Source organism: Rhopalosiphum padi, chromosome 1, assembly GCF_020882245.1.
Source record: "Rhopalosiphum padi isolate XX-2018 chromosome 1, ASM2088224v1, whole genome shotgun sequence".
NCBI classification, from domain to species: Eukaryota; Metazoa; Arthropoda; class Insecta; order Hemiptera; family Aphididae; genus Rhopalosiphum; species Rhopalosiphum padi.
The window spans coordinates 434560-458401 of NC_083597.1; the positions used below are offsets into that span (position 1 = coordinate 434560).

General features: G+C 26.2%; 1 protein-coding gene across 3 annotated transcripts in view; it reads right to left on the reverse strand.

The window, feature by feature from the left end:
* LOC132920117 (RNA-binding protein fusilli) overlaps positions 1 to 22063 on the reverse strand; it is a 72862-nt gene extending 50799 nt beyond the window's left edge. The window contains exons 1-2 of one of the 3 annotated variants that reach the window (XM_060982221.1): positions 21621 to 22062; positions 14188 to 14434 (exon numbers count right to left, since the gene is read on the reverse strand). In XM_060982221.1, coding sequence (XP_060838204.1) covers positions 14188 to 14424 — 237 coding nt within the window. In that variant the 5' untranslated portion in view covers positions 14425 to 14434; positions 21621 to 22062. Of the gene's footprint in view, positions 1 to 14187; positions 14435 to 21620 lie in introns of all 3 variants that reach the window. The other 2 variants (XM_060982230.1, XM_060982211.1) reach the window with 2 other exon arrangements.
* Between the last annotated feature and the right edge of the window lie 1779 nt (positions 22064 to 23842).

The window sequence follows — 23842 nt, forward strand, 5'->3', positions numbered from 1 at the left end:
AAACTGCAGCACAGAGGTCGTTCGCCCCCGCCACTGAAGACGACGTCCAAATCTGTCGAGCGAGACGAACTATAGCTCTTCAGGTACATATAAATCTACCGCGGATTTGATGGGTAACCCAATCGACGAGGTCCGCTCGCCAAATACTTTACAGGGGATGAGTGGGTTATGACAACCCGTAATTCAACACTTGGGGTATCATACACGTATATTATTAAACAGAGTGATTCACCTAAATTTTTATATTTAACAATTTTTAGTTTATTCAAATTCTGATTATTGAAATCTTTAAGCACACATAACTTCTTAAATACCTATATTACCACTCGTTTAGATTTACTATTAAAGGATTGTGTCTTGCGGTGGTTACAATAATATACAAATGTCTTCTTTTTTAAATGAGAACCCTTTTTTCTGTAAGAACATTGTTAATTATATTAAATACGCCTAACTAAGGATAATAATACTTGAAAACGGTTATAAAAAAATATAAAAAATATACGTATATATTATACATTATATAGAGAGAGTTTTATTGGATCTATAGTATTTATTAAATTCAGAAATTTTTACAAATTATAAAAAGTTGACGGTTAATATTAATTATTTAACTTTTTAAATTATTATAGCTCTATATCTATCAAACCCATTATATCATAATATATCTATTAATCTATTAGTATACAATAAAGTTAAAAAAGCTCAAAAACATTTCGTTCGCATTTCGATTTATTGATGCGTTAACTTTTTCAAAAGTCATCTGATTAAAAATTAACAGAGAAAAGGGGTGATGTTCTTATATTCTAAGTAAGGATGATACGCATACTACAGATCATATTATTACAGATATTTTGAATCTTGACCTTTAACGCCGTTTAAAAATATATTTATAAAATTTCTAAAAATCAAGATTTAAATAATTTCATTATGAAAGGGAATAAAAGTGATGAGCATTCTTGATAAATCACTCAGATTATTAAAATTGCCAAGGGAGAGAGGAACTGTTGAGGACTATACTGCATAACTATCAGTCTACAAATGTGCTTCAAGACATATATCATTCATGTTTTTGAAAACGAGTTCCTTTATACTGCTTACAAACAATTTCGACAAAGCAGCTGTATAATACGTAAATTATGTATAAATGCACATCGATTTTTGGAGCAGTATTTAGTAATAATGCTCCAATCATCAACTTTGAATATGGTTTCTGTTAACAAATTTATCTACTTAATACTTAGGAGAAAGTTCATAAAACCAGAAAATGTCCAGTACCTAATTTTTAAAATAATCAGAAAAAATTAAGAAAAAAATTTCTAAAAAACAAGAATATAATAATAATAAAGAAAATTAAAAAGATTACGTATTTTGTTGTAAATGATAATTTTTGATATTGGTAAGTATATTAATATTTTTAACAAACACGTGACATTTTCAAAATATTTAGATAAATAAGTTAAAGCTTGTTATACCTGAGTACCCAACCTATTCTACCAGTTTTACGATACTTCGACATTTTTTAATTTATAAATTTATTACGCAATTAGTAATATTATATTTTAATAATTATTATTCAATAAATGTGATATTTTTGGTAAAAATTAATTCAATCAACAGTACTATACGACAAAGACTAGTAGACTACACACACACACACACATATATATATATATATATATATATATATACCTATATAATATATAATATATAAGTATAAATAGTATAATCAAACTATCTAGCATACAAATCTACTATCTACTATATGTAAATTAAGGTCTATGGAAGTAAAAATATTCTCACGTTAATTATAACGATAAAATCATATTATATTTTTTATTTTTAATGTCTGAATTATAATTAAAATTATTTATTTCATGTAATAAACATAAACATAATTTAATAATATTTGTAAAAATATTATACTTAGAAAAATATATTATAGTTAAATTTAGTTTTTGATATTATTATTTATTAATACTTATATAGACGTTTATGTATAATTTCGAATAGAAAGTTTTATAATATATTTAAAATATAGGCTATTTAATTATCTATGTAATTAAAAAAAGGAATACTACCTAATTACGTGATTTGTTTTATAAAATGCTTTTAAAATAGAACATTTATTAAAATAAAAGATTATAATTAAAATTACACTATTTATATCTGCAATTTAAATTAACTATGAACAGCATAACTATTAGCAATTACAATTTGCAATATTATACATATATACATATATCATAAATTATAATTTATACACTTGCAAACTAAAATCATTAGTTTTATTGATAATAATCAACAGTAGGATATAATATTATACATGCGATTGATACGTTATATAATATGTTGAGTTATGGTACCTATGTTATGAGCCTTAAATAATAAAATAAAAAAATTAATAATATTATTATAATTATAAATTAAATTACTACAATAGATATTTCTTTACATTATCATATGCGATTCATAACTAAATATAAATTAATATATAACTATAACTAATTGTTACTACAGGTAAGCAATGCGCTAAGAAAATTTAAAATATATTTAAAAAATAATCTGTTGATATTTCAAATTATCTAATGTATATACGCCATAAAAAATTTATAAATAGTCCCGTTTCATATTTAAGTTGTTTTTAATTGTATTAAGAAACACTGTGTAAACTGTGGTTATTCGCTGTTACAAAAAATCGTGTAACATTAAATTTTAAAAGTACTATCTATTTGATTATTAATTTACATTATTAGCAAACACTAAATAATGTATACCTGTTTTAATAGTTGACAATATGATGAAATCAATTGGTTTTTTATAACAATAAATTATAAAAAGATATTCTTTCAATCTACCAAATAAATCAAAATAAATCGATAGAATTAATTCCTATCTGTTATTTCATACGTTTTATTCTATACAAGCCCGTATTTTTTTAATTTGAGAACCCCTTGAAACCGAGGACCGGTTTCTTCCACACGTCCCTGTTATGAGATTTTAACTGGCAAGTCCTTTCTCCGTCAAACTTCTCTTTCCATCGAGGAAGGAAATGGTATCTTTTTTGTATTACGGCCAATAAAAATAATCCCAATCATACCTGTACGCATATGTATTTAATACATATTTATATTAAACATTAAATGTAAACGTATTACAAAGTGTTGGAATTTCATATTATGGTCTATTTATATAAATATATTAAACAATAGATATGTATTAGTTATTGTATAAGTTAGTAAATTATAAATAAGTTATATATAGGTACCTAAACAAACCAACAATAATAATAATAATTATTAGTTTTTGAAAAAAGTATATAAGATTAGATTAAATTGTTGCTGCAGATAAAAATGAATTATCTTATATAAACTAACATAACCTAAATTATTTATTATAAATATTAGGTACTATATAGCACTTAAAATTTATATTATATGTACCATGAAAAGTATTATACCAACTTTGGAATTTTTTTTTTCGTAATTTATTGATATTAATTACATAACATTTTTTTACCACTTTAACTTTTGGCATCAAAAGCCAACCCCCCTCCTCCAAAAAAAGAGTTTAAATTACTATCGCTTTTTAAAAAAAGCTAGCAGCACATACCTTTAATCCCATAGTATGAAGCAAAATATTTTTCTGAAAATGTCAATGTAATAAAAAAAACAAAAGTTTAGATAAATGAAATAAAAGATTATCATTTTTTGAGATACACCTGTGTCATTCCACTTATTGAATTTTTAAATACATACTTCTAATTTATAAATTACAATTAATTAGCACTACCTTTGAAAATTAATTTTTAAATATTGAAAGTCATAGAGAAATATTCTATTTGGAAATACGAGATTAAAAATAAGTGCTGTCGTTCAAAAAAGTAAAATTCATTAAACATTATAACGATATAAAATAGAAAAATTACTATTTCAAAAAACGTAAATAATTTTTTAGAAAATCAGTGTTTGCCTTTAAAATAATTGCCACAAATTAGTCATTATAAATTATAATATACAATAAACTAAAACAATGTCTTCTTATTTTGTTTAAAAACATTTCATTACATTCACTATCATATTATAACTAATAGGTAATAACACTAAGTATTTATATTTTTTATCATAATTATTAATGTCATGAATAAATTCAAATACAAGTTGATCCCGGATATTATACTACAATTTGCATGCATTTTCCGATTGTATTCAATGCAGCATATTTTAAATAACACGCATACATATTCATTCAATTTTAAATTTGTAGCTTAGTTATTAGTTTTTTTTTATGCTATACATAATATTATATTTAGTATTAAAAATATAAGTAGTGAACTGTATTAGGTATCAACGATTGTTGGCCAATATGTTGGATAAGGATAACTATATAGAATAACTAATAACTAAGTATAATGAATAATGATGCCAGTGGGTTAAATGTGAATCAATGATTATCATACATAAAATAAATATAGGTTTTATTTCCTTCCATTTAATTATTGTGCACAGTCACCTAATACACGTCTTTGGCGAATGCCTTAATTATATGCACTGCCATAATCATCTATTTAATTTGATCATTCATCAAACGGTTATGTACACATTACGAAAAGGTTAAAATGAAAACAAATTCTATTCTTATTAGATATATTGTTATGCAAAAAAATAGATATAGTGCATCAAAAATTTAACTACACACTCATACTCTCTCTCTCAACCTAGCTCTATCATTGTCCAATAATGTAATTCTGTAAATACGACGAACTAGTTATCCTTGACTCGTCCTCTGGCAATATAAGTATAACCGCAACTACTGCATATAGGGATCTCCTCAATTATTTTAGAACATTAATTTTGAACACACATCTGCTATAGCCTTCATTAAACCTCTTAGAAAATATGCTTTATTCTTTTTAATACGTTTTTTTTTTTAGTTGCTTAAATACAGTTATTATGTACATAATATTATTATGTATAATTCTGATTCATGACTATACTGACTAATTATAAATAGAAATAGGATTTTAATGGACTTTGCATTGTTTTTAGTAATATATAATGCTCGTTGTAGAACAATTCATCTTCATGTCTTGTAGAATAAATAAATGTATACTGAGTTTTTATAGGAATGTTTTTCATTTTTTTCAGTTTTGATAACATTTGTATGACTTTAAGAACATTCTGTACGTACATTTAAATTTAAAAATGTTGTTTTAAGATATTAATGGTATTAAATATAATTACAACATATTTAAATAATCTATTCTATCAACACAAATCTTATTAAAAATGTAATAAAAACTAATAAAATCGATATGGGTCAACTGAAAATATATAAGCAATATAACCTACCTAGGTAGATACTTAATACTTTAATGATCGTTAAATTCAGCATTATTAAATCAATAAAGTCAAATTAATATCACCAAATTAGCATACTAAATAATTTAAGCGATATTTCTATGTATAAAACATGATATATTTTTAAGTTTTTGTAAACCTAATATTTACTCGGTCTTTTAGTGTGATTTATAAGTAAATTATTTTAAATTTTGTGGGATTATGTCCAGTCCTAATTAAAATATGTTCTCAAATGGTCTATATTATGATGAATTCTATATTTAAAGAACTATATTATACCAGATTATGGCCCGAGTCTTACCCGGTCGACATAAAATACACCCATATACATTAGAAGAATGTAGTAAGATAGGTACAGTTGATGAATTTAACTAAGTGTCTAGGGCCTAGACTCTAGGCGAATAGTGAAATTACTTAAAAATTAAATTATTTTACAATATGCCTAGGTATTTAGAAAATGCCTGATTGGACTATGTGCCTACGATAGATATATAAATATAATCAAATTCATTTTTCATAACAAATGAATAAACAGATAGAAAAATAAAAACATAAAAATATTAAATATAATTTCTTTGTGTAATAATGAGATGCTAAATAGACCTTACATAGTTACTTGAACCTGTGTAAATAACTTTTTTGTAACTTTAGATTTTTTTTAAATCAATGTTTATTTTTAAATAACACGTAATTTGAATGTAATCGTTTAAGATCGCTTAATTGAGTACAGACTACAACAGTAATACATTATTATTAGTAGGTATACAAACATTAAACGGGATAGACACTATAACGGTAGTATATGGTCGATAATATTAATTGATCCTAAATAACACTTATTGCTGCACCAAATATCAATATTATGATGGGAAATCATCAAATAAGTACTACCATCAATTCCGAATATTTTTATAATAATAAAGATAAAAGTACCTATAGTATATCAAAAAGATCATGTTCTATTTATAACACTATAATGAGCTATGAAGGAAGGGAGACCAGGCTGGTAGTTACTTCTTTTATTTGCACCTTTATTGGTCGTACATACACTTTATTTCTATATTCTTACTATCTTACTCTATGGGAATTTCCGGAAACACTTTTGTTCCACCACCGCATCAGTCGACGTTGTTTGGTTCCCTTGACAACACAAAGAAGTCGGCAAGGAACATTTTCGCTTTACGTTTATAAAAAATAGATTAAAATAAAAAATTACGAATAAAAAAATATAGATAATACAGTAGTGGCAAAACAGAGTAGGGGGATATCAAACCGTGAATGCAACAGTGTTCCTTTCCCCTTCTATCTAACCATTATATCGGAGGTTCAGTCACGGTCTGTGGTCATTCGATGTGCGAGAACCCCTCGTGATGTGTATATGCGCATTGCCGACCTTCGATTGGTACTCGGATTTTTTGTATTTAATTTAGTCAATTGAATATAGGTAATACGTCAGATATGGTTGCATGAAAAATATTGGAATAAAATATTTAAAATTTTATTATTTTAATTAGTTAACGAAAATAAATTAATCATCTATGTACAATATATGAAACTAATATAATTTTTTTATTTGTATTTTCAAAATAGATTGAATTGCAATAAAACATGTTTTACAACTTGAGATGATGCAGTTGTTTTTTTTATCGAACTGAAACCAGTCCGAAGGGGACCAAGGTTTCGTTTTGGACATCTTGAACGTATAAAACTAAACCGGATAGACAAGAAAAGTACACAACATACATATTTCAGCAACAGTCAGTTATGGTAGTCTTGGTAGGCTAATAAATATTTTATATAAACAATGTGTTACTCCTCTTTTAAATTAAATATCATTATAATTAGCTCTTTTTAAAAATAATACGATTATCAACCCTAAGTCCCTAACTTTAAATATTATTATTTATCAATTCTTTTCTGACTGAAAATATATAAGCAATGTACCTATATATGTATATAAATATAATAATATATTATATAATGTATATAGGTATTTAAACAGCGATAATAGTACAATTTATATATAGGTACGATATAAAATAACTTAAATAATTGTTGACTTTAATTAAGTTAGTATGATTTTTCTTTTGTATAAAAGTCAATAACATGTATACTTAATTATGCATTTCAGTGAGTTTAAATTGAAATTATACGAAAGAATAACATTAATATATTATGGTTTTTAATTATTTTAACAAAATATTAATTAACAGGACATTTATTAAAACTAAAATAAGATTGAATAAAATATTATTAAAATATAATTACTTTTAAGTTTTAACTTGAGATATTGTTCTTAAAAATATTATATTTGTATGACGTATATGTAATATATAAATTACAAGAGATCAATAATTATGACAGAAGAAATGAAAAAATCTCTTCTTTCAGATTTTGAATACATTATAATCATGTGACAATTTCTATTGAATAGAATCGTTAAAATACTATTAAAATCAATAAGATATTGCTTACATGCTTGAAATTATAATGGCCATAAGAGTTTTATTAGTTTCATATATCAACAATAACAGTTCATTTTTATATTAAGTCGATACAGCCGATAAGGAGGTATAGCCCACGGCCCCCGGCTACGGCGCTGTGATATATTTAGTTTGAAAAAATAAATAATAGTTTAACCAGAAAAATATGTTAATTAAATATGATATTGAACTAAACCTAAGAAAGTTATCAATTAATACAAACAGATGAACTATTCGTGTTCCTAAATTATATACAGATCAGCTGATCATAATACTCATATAGACATATAGTCACGTACTCACGTGTATAATAGTATATAACTATTGGATACCAATACGTATTTTTCATACAGTCAACGTGCTGCTGTAGTGTACTCGTCTCAAAGTTTCAGACTAAACCATTACCATATTATATATTAATATATTATTAATGTTTTATTTAGCTGTAATGGTGCTATAGTATACTGTATACAGCGCGTTACACTGCAATGAAATGTTAGTACGAAACTATGAACGAGGCAAGTATATGATGAGGGGAGGTGGACAGTCGAAACCCGTTATATGTTACAACGTAGAGAAGACAGAAGCACGACAGAAAAGATGATGAAAAAATGCGTTCCTTACGCACTTAATCACCAGAGCGGCATTATAGAGAATAAGTACTGTAAGAAAGAAGAAAAAATAAAAAGAAAAGGCAGTGTGCTCGCCGTTCCGAATCCAATTATTACGCTATGCGCACCGCCAGGTATACCACGAATACGCAATTAAATCCGGACTGGAACATAACGAAAACCGCTCGCGATAAAATGCAGCAAAACACGATACAAAATAAGAAAATAATGTAGTCTATCAAAGAGTTGAACTAATTTTATCCTGAAAATAAATAATAAATAATGCATATATTATATTATAGATAAATGATAATATACATAAGCGCCCATGAGAAATTTGCTATGGAGGGAAACAATAAAATCAAACACCAAAAATGTCATTAAAAAAAATGTATTCTTTGCGAATTTTAAACTCAAATCAAATAGCACGATAAAAAAAAAAACACTTATACTTAAGTCAAAATATTAATACAATGTTTATTTAAACAATAATAAAGCTTAACATTTTCAAAATTATATTTGAAGTCCAGAGAGGAATGTTCCGTCGTACCTCCTCTCCCCATATACGAGCGCCTATAAGTACATACACATACCTATTACATATTTGATGTGTATTAGTTCTATATACATCAATACAGCACGTGATAGATTCAATGAATCTTCTATTATGATACCTATACCTATACCTATTTCTATACCTATGTATAAAATTAAAATCATCTTGAAAATAAACTATTGGTATTATAGGTTTTTAGGATAACCTAAATATATAAGAATAGAATTCTGCAACACAAAGTTGCATTTGTATACATTATACATAGTACATACTATTTACCTTAATATAATAATATGTACCTCTATAATATATATATATATTGCGTTTTATTGTTTTTTAGAACTAAAAGTATACCTACTTTACACTTAATAGTTAATCGTATATCGTAAGAAAAAATACGTACAAAAAATCAAACAGTGTGTTTGGGTTTGTATAGTTGTACTCGTAAATGAAAATTCAAAGATGTCAATTATTTTTTTTTTTTAACAAACCTTGATCTTATAATAATTTTAATAATAAAAACGAATTATATTAATCTGTATGCTATCCTAACTAAATTATTGGCACAATATTTATATTCCTAACGTTCTCTGTAAATTTGTATTTAATAAAAAAAATTTAAAGCTCTATTAGTCATCAAAATTCACGCAAAAATACATTTTATTTTCCGTTTACAGTATACAAAAACACAACATCATAATCTATAACTTAAATAGCACACAATATACATGCAAGTATTACCTATACCTATAGATAAAAGTATATAATATATTATATATTAGACATTTATAAAATACAATTTTTATGCTATATAATATGTGTGGTGAATATGAAACATGTGTTTGAGAAGGCCTTGAACTGCTAACACAGTATAACCTTGAACTCTTTGTGCAACATTACAAGTTACTATATGTATTTTAAAGTATACTCTTCGTTTACAGTCCATATTTATGAAAAAAGAATCATAAAACGAAAAATGGAAAAAAAAACTTTTTCAGATACTTATAGATTATAGGTCTAGTAAATTATTATAGTGATTAAAAACAGAAAAATATCAAATAAAGATAAATTAAAGAGCTACAAATTATAGTAAGAAGAAAAACACTAACAGTAAAATATAGTTTGTAGAATGTAGATTTAGGTACATAATTTGAGTACAAAACACAAATATATTGATTATAAATCATATGTAAGTTATAGATTTATAATAATAATAACACTAATAGGTAAGTAAATAGAACTTTATACAATATATACCTAATATCGGGGACAATATTAATGAAGTTATGCTAATAATTTTGTAATTTATATTCTTATCAAATTATATTATAATAGTTGGTTTAAGGTTTATAGATTTTATTTTATTAAGATGTTTCAAACATTTTTTTTATACAAAATAGGGTTGGCGCTATATGTAACAATTTTCTTGATGCGGTGTATAGAGTATAGACGAAGGACACAAACTCTTCTAGTTTCTACGGTTACAAGGTATAGGTTAGGTAAAAAGAGTTATACTTGTAATGTTAGAGGACGCATGGCATTTACAAAACGACCAGCTGTTGCAATCGTTGTATATACACGTTTTAAACGGCAAGATAAATAGATACACAAATATCAAAGCAAATCGCACTAAAATATATTTATCGAGGGACAAGGTTGTTCAACTATAATAGACAATAGTGCTAAATTTTTCAAAATTTGAATTTTCATGAGTTATAACTTATAACACATATTATTTGAGATAATATTTATAATACAATTGCTGTACCTTTACTAAAGAAATTCGAGTATTAGGTATACATTGCCGTCTATGTATGTTTTGTGTGTAAATAATTTAATTGTTTTATCACTTTAATAACAGTCTAAGAAATAGTCATTTATGTGTGTCTTATATACCGTCCGCAGCATTTAATATTATATATACTATACATATACATTAAATATGCATATATACATGTGCGTGTGCTCATTTTGAGTTAGAATATTTTGATTCATATGATAATAATATTTCATAAAGTATATAGTTATAAAAGTAAAATTACAAACTATTATTATTATGTATTTTCAAACCATTCCACCGCAGTGCCCGTGCACCATACATCATTACAACACTATGAGCACACTATATAATATAGCTGGCGCGCACGCACATAAACAAGCCACACAGATACTCACACAAATACCTAGCCGTGACTAATTGCCCCCGACCATTCCCAAATCCCGCGTGTATGACGATCATTATATTATGTGTTTTTTACCTCTAAATCTCATTATTTCGACTTGTTCGCGAAAGCCCTAATTTTCTGGGCGGTATATTCCAAGTATAATATACACGGTCGCGCATTAGATGTCCGTTCCGAATACACGTATATCGAAGAATCATATTATATTATTGTTAACATTATAATATTAATATAAACGACATTACGACAATCTGCTATTAATACAATTTAAAAAATATATGTATAGTACGCCGCCGCAGACTGTAGTAGGTATTATACGAAAAATACGCGTCAGACAGAGCCACCCGTACATTATCGTTTTCGTACACGCGGGAAAAGTTGGGCGGGATAAATCGGACGCGCGCGCAGGGTACGGGCGGAGGCGTTCGGCCATTTTGACGCGTCCCTCGCCCACAAACGCCCGACGGCACATAATCGCCAGCTGGGTTCAATGTTACAATCTCGTATTTCTACGCGTTATCATATAGTAGTAGTTTTAATTAATTTCTTTTTATTATTCGACAATAAAATCATTATCATATCACGTATTTGTATAATTGTATACTATTATTATATAGATAATAACACGAAAACATAATATAATAATACTTAAAAACAGATGAATATTTTTTGCGAATAATTAAAAAATATTAATTCACTGCAATAGTATTACCTGCACTTTTTTCGACGAGTCAAGGTATTAGAAAAATTGTGTACTTAAAAATATAGATATTATTGAATTTTTTTATGACTTATACCATTTAGGCCCTTCGTCGCGACCACTATTCCTCTCTATCTTTTTCTGTCTGTAGCTATCTCTCCATCAAATGTTTATTCATATATATATATATATATATTCAAATGTATTAAAAAATTCAAAAAATGCATATTTATTCAAGTTTAAGAATTTTTAGATTACAAATTAAAATAATTTTTATAAATTTAAATCATAAAACGTTTTTGCTCAATAGGGTGTAACAGGTATCTAAATAATAATAGTTGAATAAAATACTCGTAATGTTAGGGATCATTTTAAAATTGTTATGATAATGTATGTCTTAAAAAATTAATACTTATTTAAAATACTAAATAAACAACTAAACATTACAGTTTATAAATAATATTTTTCAAGAAATTTTAAATATTATGTAATTTAAATAAAATACGAGGCCAAGTATTTTTATTATTTTATATTTATAATAGGTAACCAATATAATTAATATAAAATAGGTGAGTATCTTTGACATGCATCATGTCTATATGCAAATCAATTCACGTAGGTACCCTATCTTACATTCCTACTTAATTTTTGATGGTGATTACAGTTGTATATAATATACTGTTGACTGTTGTAGATCTAGGAGACTCCTGCAAAGCGGTTGTGGTGAGGATAATTTCCTTTCTCCGCGATATATTATTTTCATCCAAATTTTTATATAATTTATTCATACAATATAAATATGTACATAATATATTCATAGTGTAGCTATATTATAATAAGTTTCTTCTACTATTTAGAAATTGGTCTATAGATATATATCGTATACCATTGAAAGACCTAATACCGATAGATATAAAAATAAATCCGGTAATGTTTTATTGTACTTATATTTTAATATTTATAATTGCAACATACTTTAAAGTTTAAACCATATTAACATAATATAACTTGAAACTTATATAAAAACCAACTATGATCCAGATCATAATATATATTTAAAAACATTTTTAATCGTAACATTCTTGTTGCGACTCGCGGTTCGTGATATATTTAGGTAATACGAAAGTCATTATGGTATTACTGGATAGTATTATAATGTAGTACGAAATTATAAAGTAATAAAGTATGTAATTATTAATTAATAACGAATAATTTGTGACAATATTCATAATATTCTAATCAATAAATTTGTGAAATGTATTTATATAAAAGAGTGAAGTCCCACATGTATTTTGTTATTGCACTTAAAATTATATAAGTAATAAGTATACATCGAACACAAAAATAGAGTCTGAGATTACTGCAATTGTGAAGAAGTGACTGGTCATATTTTATGAAAGAAGGTGGTAGAATTCGGAGGCTACTACAACTACCTAATATGCAGTATGTATTCACATTCAATATTTTAAAGAAAAGGTATAGGGGTTAAACAGTAGGTATTGTACTTATTGTATCATAGGTAAAAGTAATAAAACCATTCATTTACAATATTTATAGCGCCATAAAATAAAATAAAACCTTTTAAATAAAGTATCAACCCATATGTCATAAAAATAGATAAGTATGTTAGTTATTAAAGAATTATTATTTTCATATAGTTATTAAGAAAGGTTAAGATAATATAGATACTATTTTATAATGGCGAAAGTGGTATAACTACGAATAGAATTTAGAATATGATATATACAATTATCATATTCTACACTTTGTTTAAATTATAATAGTGTGAAATGTGCAACAACAATGATGTCCCGGATCGTTCAAATCATCATATTTCTTTGTAGACCTCCCGCAATTTTTCTTAGAGAACACCCCTGTGCGCACTCCGCACAGCCAAAACGAGCACAAGAGTACAATATTCTCTTGGTGAGCTATGACGATGTGCTAGCAGATTTGTTTCCATTGGAACGGAACCGGTTATGAAATGAAACACAGATACAACAACATGGCGTGTATCTACTCGTATTATCGTCTTCGTCTTAATGATATTGTGAATTGCAAACGTAATAAAGGTAATTACCAAGACCGTATAGAGGAAAATTAAAATCAAAGAGAGAGTTAAAAAAACGAAAAACACACGTAAATGGCACTGAAATTATACGTGTAGGTACCGCAACGGAAATCGGTAGACAAGGACGTTCTAAAAATATACACGAAAATAATAACACAAATTGACTACTACGCTCAACAAACTTATATCTAACTTAAACTATTCGTATTATTACTATTGCACTCACGGTGTTGGTTGTCATGTCAACGACTACGTAAATAAGCAGGACGATCTCCTGTTCATCAGATCCGAGCAGGTTTCCTTGGTGGCCGGCTGTGGCCACGTACAAGGCACATAGGTACGGTGTGGCCGCTCTCATATTAGTGACCTTAATACTTTTGCAAACGTCTTGCAGTTGTATTTGGAGGTCCCCCTCCACCAGCGGTCGAGTATCACAGACCGTCGATTTGATGATGTCTGACATTCCCCATTACCTATATTATCAACATACAATATTAAATAACAAATAATAAAACTAAAAAAAAACTTTTTTGTTTTGTAATTAAGATAATAATAAAACTACTTGAATAAGCTCATAATGATTTTTACTTTCTAGAAATATTAAAACATATGTTAATATGTAAAATATGATATCCAATATGACTTTTTTTTTTTAAATAAAATAGAAATTAAAATGTTAAAAAGTTAACACTTTTACACAATAATAAATAAAATAGTAATAACTAATATTTTTCAAATGCATCACATTTTTTTCTTTTTAAAAACGAATAAAAATACATAATTTATTAAAATATTTAATTAACTGCATGTAATAACGTAAACATTATGTATTCTTGTAAAAATGTTCATGGCTTTAACAGGGTTTACTGGTTTTCTATAATTTAAGGAAATTTACACGTGATAAAATTTACACCCATGGGTCTTCTATTCGAAGAGTAATCGTGCAATATGCTATATTACATTTTTAACTCAAGATTCATATCAACACGTTATCAATTTTTACAAGTAAAATATATTTCAGAGTAATATATTGTGTTACCTTTATGGAAAAATCTAAAACAGTAAGTGCATTCAAAATTAAAAAAATATTTAATAATTCAAAACACAAAAAGCTAGGGTACAACGTGTTAAATAGTTTTATTTAGATAATTTTATTTTACTAAAATCGCGTTAAAAAAATTACTTTAAGAGGACATCATACCCGCATATATTATCACTGTCTTACGAACGTAAGACATAATAGCAAAGTTGCATTCAGCAGATTCAATTTTATGCTATTAGCTTTAATATTAGAGTCAATTTACCTATTATCAAACTTAAAGGTAATAATATTATCTAGGGCATCTCATAGGCTTTTATTGATATTTTAATTTTTAAGCGAGTTACAAGCATTTTAAGGTTTTAATATTTTACATAACTATAACTCACTTAAAAATTAAGATATAAATAACAGCCTATGCGATGATTAAGATGCCCTAGATAATATTATTACCTTTAAGTTTGATAATAGGTAAATTGACTCTAATATTAAAGCTAAAACGTTCGTAAGACAAAGACAACACATGCGGGTATGACGTCCTCTTAAAGCGTCACATAGATAAACGTATAATGTGTAATGTATATAATAAAATGATTAACGTTTTAACTGATAAATCGTAAATAATAATTAACAAAGAATAATAAAAAGGTCCATGTACCTATACCAATTGAAACATTTGAAACCTTGATGATAACTGATAACTTATCAAATGGATCAAGTTGTTTTTATTGTATAATATTTAAACGACTGAAATAACAAACTTAAATAATTCAAAATATCTTTACACATATTTAATAACTGTAAATGAGAATGAATGGAAGGGTTGAAAACGCTATTTTACATAAGCGGTATTATTCAATAACGATCGAAACATATCAACTTATATAAGAAGCCAAAAAAAATTAAACTACATAAAGTAATTAGAAAAAAAGTCCTGTATTATTTTTAAGTAACGCACTAAATTACTAAAAACATTTGGAAATAGTACAAATAAATTATTAAAGAAAATTATAGAAAGTATATTGAATAAATCAATTGTAATAAAAAACAATTTATTTTATTTGACTTTTAAAAACAGTTCATGAATTAAATTCAGAACAACATTTACTATAAATTATTTATCATGTTTGAGAAGATTTATATAAATACTAAAAACACAATAATATATACTATTATATTATACTAGTCTATTGTAGAATCAACTATTAATATTAAGAGACAAAACAAATATTTTAACAAATTTTTATACAAGCTTATTTAATATTAATTTATAAATGTTGGATTGAAAATAAAATATATTCATAGTACTTTTGTATGTATTAAAAATACAAGATTAATATTAATTATGATATAAATAATACGATATTATTTTAAATCGTTTGCATATAACAGATACTAAAAATAGCATTATTATATTGCCTAATATAATACTATTTCCCCAGATATGTTTTTTAATGAATATAATAACAAATTGAATATTTAGGTATTAAAATGCATTGGATATAACATATAATATATCATGTATATAATTAAAATACGAAAAATCGTATTGTCTAAGAAATTAATTAATTTGTGGTAGTAAGTAGTATATTCAGAGATATTGTGATATCAATTATAAATATAAATATATCAGTGTTAAAAATGAAATACAGATTGTTATGAATTATATATCGTATTCTGCAATTATTATTAATTATGTTACCACAATCAGTTATTTAGCAAATTACAATATTACGTTGATGAAAATTGAAAATATAAAAACCAAAGTTTCTCAATACACTAGGTATACAGTATACCTACCTACACATAAAATAATATTAATTTTTAATGAGATGTGGTTTTTTTTCATAAAGGGTCGTCGCAAACACTAAATTTATATACATCTTTGTAACACTGAACGAAAACGTCAAATATAGTTGTAATAATGAGACCGCGTACGTAGGTTAGGCTTTCACCAGCCACGAATGATAGCGGTTGCTGCGACAGTTTGGACCCGAGAAAACCGTTCTGTGACCGATGAAGCGATAAAAAACGTACAGCGAGTCATTCTCCTCTAAGGCTCTGAATATAGATATAAATCGAGAAGAATAATAATATTAAGAAGATTTAATACGCAAAAGCAATAGAGACAAAGTTAAGTTAAATATATTTTATACAATAATATGTGGTTAATAGATGAATGGTTAGTTTAAATTTGATAAAATTAAGATTTCCAATAACAAATTTTACAGTACTACATAAAATTATTTCATATTCATATCTTACTCATAATAAAATGTGCATATTAAATACTAATACTACATATAAACATTAAAGAACCACATTATAAGTTATATAAATAACTAAATATTTTTTAGGATTAAAAATATAATAAGTCACATTGAATAGTTAACTTATTACTGAGAATATATTTTAATTAAATTATGTAGTATGACTTTAATTTGAAGACCTAAAAATGTAGGTCTATACATAAAACTACGCCTATTCAATCATTTATTTTTTAAATGGTTTTGCTTAATAATTAAGATAGTGAACTATGCTGTGTTATAAAAGTGTAGGTAAAGTTCAATTGGTGTTATTTTTATTTTATTTATGTTTTATAAATTCTAAAGGGTTTGATTAAAAAACTTAATTTTCTATACATTTTAGTTTATGAAAACATAATGAAGATCGAATTCTGCAGTGACATCATAAGAACGGTTTTCTCGAGTAAGAAATAGTTAGTTCCTTTTGTAGTTTAATAGGCGAATTGGTAAGTATCCAATGGGTACTAACTGGATATGTTTTTTTATTGCATTATATATAATTTGTTAGCATATTATACATTGTTACAAGTGGGTGGAACTGTGCACTAGCAATAAAAAAAGTGCATGACGCCGCTATGTCAGTACGCAAAGATATAACTGATAATATTTAGTTGATAAGCATCTGCTAGGAACTATGGTAAGCAGTTTTTGACCTTGATTAGTTGATTATCTGGATTTTTATAAAATTATACTATTGACAAATTATTTAATAGATGTATCTAATTTAGTCCATACATGATCATAGTTTACAACAAATAAAATCTGAATTATCCATGCATGTACATCTAAAAAATTGATATGTTAGTATCACGAATCTTTATTTAATTATTACACGCGTGTGGTAGAAATAATACTACAGAACACTATATTTTTTTACAATTTACATTACCTAGTAAAATGTTTATTATTTTCTTCTACAAATACAATCTATAATTCGGTATTATATTTTATTTTAAAGAAAGAAAAATTATAAAAAATGTATATCCTTAATTATATTTTTAATGCAAATTTAAAATACTATTCGCCATCGCATAACTACTAAACACATATCAAACAATTTGTAAATTAAATTTGAATACACCAGTAACTTATAAGGAATTGGGTAGAAAAATGGTTATAATATCGGGATTTGCCTATGTGTTATAATTAATATTAATTTAATATTTTACAAAAATAAGTATCATTATAAAAAATATTTAAAAATCTTAATCTATATACCATATGTCCATGTAACATAATAATAGCATTAAAAACTTAAAATTATATTTTCTTTTCCATTGTTTTAATCATCTATATATGTTAAGATAGTGTTATATTGAACTTGCTGAACCCACAACAAGTTACGCTTTTGGGACGGTGTCATAAATTAACAGGTTATGTTAACGGTATCTACTTTTAGTTTTTGTTGTATCTTCATGTAAACATATTTTTGACAATTAACTTATTATTATTATATAATATTATAAATTAAATTATCATTTTAACTGAATGCAATCTGTTATCAAGAGGTAATGTATTATTTATTAAAGTTAAAAAATTTATAAAATACATTATTTTATACATAAAATGACAAGGTATACTACACTCATAACTAGTGTTAACTTAATAAATAATAACTAAAAGGCCAAAGCTAAATAAATAGTAATGAAATTATATTCATGTGTCTATAACTATTGAAATGGTTACGATTAAATATCAAGTCCAATTGTCATAAAAACCAGTATAAGTAATCCAGTTAAATATGTAAGAACTTCTCATTTTTTTCAACTTCTGCAATATGGTATTGTGATATGTTTAAAAATGACGATCAACATACAGATTCCATGTTAAAATTTTTAATGAAAAGTAAAACTAAATTATAAATATTCACAACTATTTAAGCATTTAATACAATATTATTTAAGGACGACTGCTTATTGATTATACAATATTGCATTTTAGTCTCACACAATGTAATTATTGGGGAGGTATAACAATGAAATACAATAACTGTGTTTTAAATAGGTACATATTTTATATTCTCAACGAAAAAAGATGAAGCTAAACACACGCGTTATGTAATCACTAATCAACATAACATATGAATTTCAAAGGGTTAAGTTAATTCCATTTATATATTTCTTATGAAAATTAACGTTACATAGATACCGAGAAAAAAAAGAATTTCAAATTTTTATTGACTGCTCTTCAGCCACAAAGTTCTTTTTAATAGGGGAGAAAGGGGATATTAAAACAACAAGTTGACAAATTCCTTCACGGTATGATGATGGGAATGCCCGCTGCAGCGGTCGTAGTTCCCTGGACACGCATCACAAACCACGTATGAACAATAATACGCGTGTTACGTCGTCCAGAAAGGTAACACGGATGTGTTGCCATAGAGTATAGAGCTTCAATGGTAAAACTTCAAAAATTAAATAAGTCTTCTACATCATTATTTATTAGGATAAGTTAAAAACACATGATTCACATAAAATATTCATAAAATCGTAAATTATTTAAATATTATCATCTTTCTCATAAAAAAATTGTATATTATGTACCGGTACTACAAATAAATATAGGGTTAAATTAGGTTATATTAAGTTATATTAATATCTGAGTATTTTTTTAGGGTCAAAAATATAATAAATTATATTAATACCTAGCTAATTTATTACTGAGAATATATTTTTAATTCAATTCTGAAATATAATTCGTTTTAATCACAAAATTATGTTTAATATTCTAATAATAGTTTTCTATTATTTTTATACATTTTAAGTCTTTAATGCAACATTTTTAAGTAATTATTGTATTGAATCACATGTTCTTCAGTGTTATCAATATATTTTAATTGTTTTCCATACTTATAGATTGACTACACTATTTTAAAATTAATATTTCATACTTAATTAAATAAATTATATAACTTAAAATATTCCTCATAAGAAATTAAACATATAGCATAAATTTCACTAAAAAAAATACAAGCAAAGCAAATTAATAGTTTATAAAAGGTATGTATATATTATAATAATATAATACAGGCGAATTTTTTTAGGTAAGAAAATAATAATAATAGGTAATGATTTAAATATTTAAAAATATATATTTACCACTTAAAAATATTAGTAAAGCTTTATTTTGTATGTATGTACTCTAATCTAATTAGTTATGATAAAAACCCATTAGTATAAGTATAAACATTATTATTATTTTTTATTTAGTCCAAATTCAATATAGATACTTACTAATTTGTTTTTATTTTTTGTTTTAGCTCGAAAACAATTTTTAATATTATTTAAGTATAAAATAAACATATTTGTATAGTCTTAAGTATCAAACAAAATAATATCAAATGTTAGCTATTTAAAAAATGTACAACCACATTTTACGAAAATATACTGCAGTCTGTGATGTACGAGTATTATAATGGTAATTGATTGTCTGTAGTTGTACATAACCCAAGTGAATATGAAATAGATTTTAAAAATTAGACTATTATATAATAGTAATAATAAAATAATTCAAATAACGAACAAACTACTATAAATTATTTCTAACATATAGTTTTCTAAAGAAAGAAAATAATTATAAATAATATAGTTAGGCCTATCGATGTTTTATTTTAAATATTTAAATATTTTAAAACTATAAAAATATAAAATTACTCAGTTATTTAACGAAAACCAAATAATAAAATCTAATTTTGAGTAATTACTAAACAAATACGATAGGAAAGTAGAAGTAATAAATGATGAATTCCAATCATGGTATCTAATAAATTAAAGCGAAGATATTCTATACACATTAAAAAATACGGAATTTAACATCAGACAATGTTCAAAATTCATTATTACATATCTACACATTAATAGAAAGGTTTATGATTCAAATGAAAACCCCTATAGCTGATATCTTAATGTGTTATCGTTCGAGGGATAAGAGAAAATATTGTAGAGAAACAACATGTTACTATCATTCACCAACAACAATATTCTTAACGAGTGAGTAAAAATAGTTTAATCTAATTTTAGAAGCATATTATACGATATTACTACTTTTACAACGGATATAAAAGATAAATTGTATGCGTACAAGACTATGAAATGTATTCATTTTGATAAAACATCAATATCTGAGTCCAGTACAACTGCATTATTCTAATCAAAGACTTAATGCAAAAAATTAAAACGAAAATTCAGCTACTGTGCTTAGAGGATGGAAAAAGCTTGTAGCAGAATACCTGTTGCCGACGATCTGTTCAGCACATGTATCGTATACGGAGATAATATCTACACACACATATACACAATTACAATATCAACTCACCGTTCAGCCCGTTTCATATCCGTTATTTGATTCCGGTCGTTTGGAAGGCGCACTAAGATTTATTGTAAAAAATATTTCTATCGAATCGACGACGGTCGGCACTCAAACAACGAAAAATGAACCGAACTTTCGAAATACGTATCCGGAATTCCGATTTATGATCGATTCCGGTGATGGCGGAAGGGCGCGGGGGACGTCGAAGATCTTGTACGTAATGAATAATAATGTATTATATTATTATGTACCTACTATATGACTATATAAGTGTACGGACGCACACTCAATAAACTTATTTAAATAATAATATATGATATTATTATGTAAGTTTAAATTTGTTAAATTGTTGACATGATTATGTGTATTATTTTTGACCGAACGTGCTCGCACACCGGAGACCGAATGCTGTCGAGTGGCGGCGGCGGTTCTCTGTTGCGTTGTAAACGACAGCGGTGAGAGTAGGAAAAAATACTACAGGTATTATAAACGCGATTATAGTGGGAGCGGGACGAGGTGGTTAGGAGGACGGTCCGTGGCAACGGTGCTCCGGTGGGGAGCCAGGTGATACGGCCAGGTGAACCAGGTATTTCGGTGCGTGTGTGTACAGTCCGCGGTGTGTCTGTATATGTGTGTGTATGTGTGTGTGTGTGTGTGTGTGTGTGTGTGTGTGTCTGCTACGTGTATTACGGTTGTGGCGACGTCACTCCCCACTAGCGAAACCGGCTTTTCCCCCTACCCGCAGAACCACTACCACGTCTTTCCCACTACCCGAGCCACCGTCGTCGGGATCTTCTTCGCCGCCGCATCGTCATCGTCGTCGTCGTCGTCGTCGCGTAGTAGGGACTGAAAGCGACGACCTTCAGGTGTGTATTATCATTATGACGTTTATAAATTATAATATAATACAATATATTATCTAAATATATGTAAGCATGTATGTATTTTGTATATATGCACGACATATTTACCATATATGCATACTATATACAGCGATTATATTTTCATCATCTTGGTGTGTGAATATCGGTGAGAAATTAAATGAGTTTCACTCGCACTGATCGCATTATTTTAAGGAGCCATAATGTTTCCTCCACCCTACCCTTCTTTCAGAAATGTTCCACCAAACACATTATTTTATTCAAGATTTTAAGAAGCGTACGAATATATTAAACTTTGGATGTACAAAAGTATGATATCACAAGTCCATATGAGATAAAAGTAAATTTAATTAGTTAATAAATCGTTGTTTCTAAAATCTTGCATCATGTTAAATAATATGGACAGAATCCTGTCATGAAAAAATATCACAATCACACGTTCTGCATAAAGTGGATAGTATAATAGTAACAAATAAACATTACCTGAGTATTCTATTTGATTTTCCATTCATTTAATTTAACTTTTTTTTCTAAAAATAAACATAATGTAAATATGTTAAACATATGATCATTTAACTAGTAGAAAATTGTGATTTTAAACATTAAATTAAATTATATTTATGAATGTGATGGAATAAATATGTCCAAATACGAATATTTTAACAATTTAGATAATTGTATTATAATTTAATTAATAACTTTATAAGGTTATGCCATTAGTGGATTGAATACTACTATATTCGCCAAACTTGAATAGTATACTCGGTATAATTATTGAATAAGTGAATTTAGAAATACATAATTAAGGTGTCAATAATAACAATATTTGTTCCTTTCCTTATTTTTATACTTTCAAATAAAAATAATAATTAATGAAATAATATGTGATATATAGTCAATAAATTCGGTAAATGTTAAGAGTTGAGATTAACAAATGAGGATTCTAATGAAACAATTTTATAATGATAACTGATAGAGTTATAGCATGCATTATACCAAGATAGTTATTTCAACACAATAATATTACTTATAATAAAGTTATAAATTATAACATACTTGCTAAATTAAATATTTAATACTCGATAAATATTGTTAGATGTTTTTGTTTTCCATCGGATAGTAAAAAAATATCACACATTAAATTTATTTATTTATACGTAATGTATATTATGTACTATATAACATGTCTATATAACAACTTAAATTATTCTAATAAGAAAAAACCAGAGAAGCCGTACTGTTGTATACATAAACCTATAAAATAAGTTTTAATGAGCATACCTTAAGGTGACCATATTATTTATAAAAACATTGGTACAAATAATTTTGGCTCTAAAAACTTTCAAA